At 42.4% G+C, this 2,394-nt stretch overlaps 1 protein-coding gene across 1 annotated transcript in view; it reads left to right on the forward strand.

Moving 5' to 3' along the window:
• LOC101853236 (disabled homolog 2-interacting protein) overlaps positions 1-2,394 on the forward strand; it is a gene marked incomplete at its 5' end in the record, with an annotated part of 23,392 nt that overhangs the window by 6,351 nt on the left and 14,647 nt on the right. Inside the window, 1 exon segment of the mRNA XM_013082649.2 lies at positions 365-444. Within this exon segment, the coding sequence (XP_012938103.1) occupies positions 365-444 (80 nt within the window).

Consider the following 2,394-nt stretch of genomic DNA (forward strand, 5'->3'; position numbering starts at 1 on the left):
AAGTGGAGAGGGAGAGAGAGAGAGATATGGAAAGTGTTTGGTGCACTTTGAAAAAACAAAACATTTTTGTTTATCCTAGAAGGGCAATTTGGTTTACAATGGCAAAGATACACACACATAAATACATAATTATAATTATAAATACATACATACATAAAGAAAAAAATACTAACACATATAACATATTATGCATAAATATACAATGCTACACCAATACAGAACAATCTCACAACCATGCCATTGCTGGTCGCCCCTGTGCAAACTGGGCAAGGCTTGTCCCTTCTTGCTAGAGGATCTCTCACAGTATTAGGGGAGAAGAATTAAGACTCAAACCCAAAACTAGGTGTGCCTTTTTTCTCCTCAGATGACGAACACTTGACTTTCCGAGGCAACAGTATAGCCACCAAGGCCATGGAGGCCTATATGAAGTTGGTTGGAGAAAAGGTATGCTTTGCTTCTTCACCCATACTCAAGTAGGCATTCAATTACAAATACACTCTCCTCACATACACACGCACACACATACCACACACACACACACACACACACACACACACACACTCTCTCTCTCTCTCTCTCTCTCTCTCGCTCTCTCTATCTCTCTCTCTCTCTCTCTTTCTTTATCCCACTCCCCCCACCCATTGTCTATCTATCTATCTACCCATCCATCCATCCATCCGTCTACCATACTACCAGGTGTCTAAAAAAAGGGACCCATTTAAAGGAAAATAACTCAGTCGTCTTTGAACCAGTTTCAAATTTTTTTTTAAAGGAAAAGAAAAAGACGTCGGTCAGATTGAAAAAAAATAAAAATCAACGTGTTCGAAAACTTTCAGGTTTTTAACATTTCTACCAAAACTGAGTGAAACGCAAAACTTGGCAACTCCTTAAAAATCAACCATAGTGTTCCATTTCAAATAGGCACTATCTGTGCAGTGAAGAACAAATTAAACCCAGGGAGGTAATAGCTCTTTAAATTTCCAGGTGTTGACAATTTCTCTCCCTACAAGCTCTGGGTCAGTTCTTTGGACATCATGTTCAACATTGAGTTTAACTGTTCGACTGTTTGTGGGTTGTTTCCGTAGACTCTGTCCCTCAAATACCCCAACGGTGATAATTGAAAGGGCTCAAGTTAGGGAGAATGTGGTGACCATTCATTTGCAAACTTCCGGTTTAAAAACCGTTCCATAAATTTCTTACATTCATTCCAGGGCCACTCTTGACGTACGGGGTGTGGCCCAATCTCCCTTTAACACCCAGTCCCCAAACTTCTATAAAACTTTCCCAGCATAGTGTGCTATCCGTCTAAGGTGACTGTCGTGGTTGTACTGTTCTTGTCCCTGAACCAGAACGTGCCGATCACGCCCGTGTCAGTGAACACTTTTTAAGAAGTAAGATTTTACGTTTTACCCAATTTTTGGATGAAATTTTTAAAACTTGATATTTTTCAAACGCTTCGATTGATTTTCTTCACATTTATTACAGACTTGATGTTCTCATAGTTGAATTTTGTTTGTTCGAAGTTTTGTAGAAATTGGTGCTGAGATAACTGAGTAATTGCCCTTTAGGTGGGTCCTTTTAAAAAAAAAGACACTCCGAACTAGGCCGTCCTGCTCAGCAGAGCTCCTCTGTTGGCCCATACTCCTGTACAGTTTTCAACTTCTCCTGTACTTTTGCTGGGAACGCTCTGGGGGCGGTGTGCCGCAGTCAAGTCTACTTCTCCACACTGGCAGTTTGATGACTGTCAAAGAGAAAGAGACTGTAGTTGTTTAAAACATCGGTACATATACGTCGTCCTGATCTCTTCTCCTTTTTTGAGTTTGTACTATCTTATAAAACCTCAAATCTTCGGCTTTTATGCGACCATATTATGCTGCAAGTGCCGTAAAACACTTACTAAAAGGAAAACAGCTGAACATTATGTGTCGTCTGAGTCCTGTGTGGTGTGACCTTACACGGAGTGCACGATCAGCTCGGTTCGGTTTGGTAGGCGGTGCTAGTCAGACAGACTGAGGGCGCAAAGAGACCTTCGTGGAACAAACCGATCGCCCGACTCGCGGCCTCAAAAACAAACGCGTTTATTTTCAGGTCACGAATCGGGCCATCGGTTGAGGATCGGTTTGTCGATCCCCCAATGGGCACGTAGGTATTAGTGCGTCACCAGTTTCCCAAGCGGGTTCAACTATTCCGACAATCTAATCAAAGACGCCTTGCATTCTACACAACACGGTGGTACACTCTGGCAGCAACTGACGACAACAACAACAACAACAACAACAACAACAACAACAAAGATACGTGAGCGTGTGTGCATGTGTATTAGGGGAAAAAAAGGGGGGGAGTGGAGGTGAGTAGGGCGAGGAAGAGGGTTTTATTTTTAAGGGGTGGGGAGGG

Source organism: Aplysia californica, unplaced genomic scaffold (assembly GCF_000002075.1).
Source record: "Aplysia californica isolate F4 #8 unplaced genomic scaffold, AplCal3.0 scaffold00186, whole genome shotgun sequence".
Taxonomy (NCBI): domain Eukaryota; kingdom Metazoa; phylum Mollusca; class Gastropoda; order Aplysiida; family Aplysiidae; genus Aplysia; species Aplysia californica.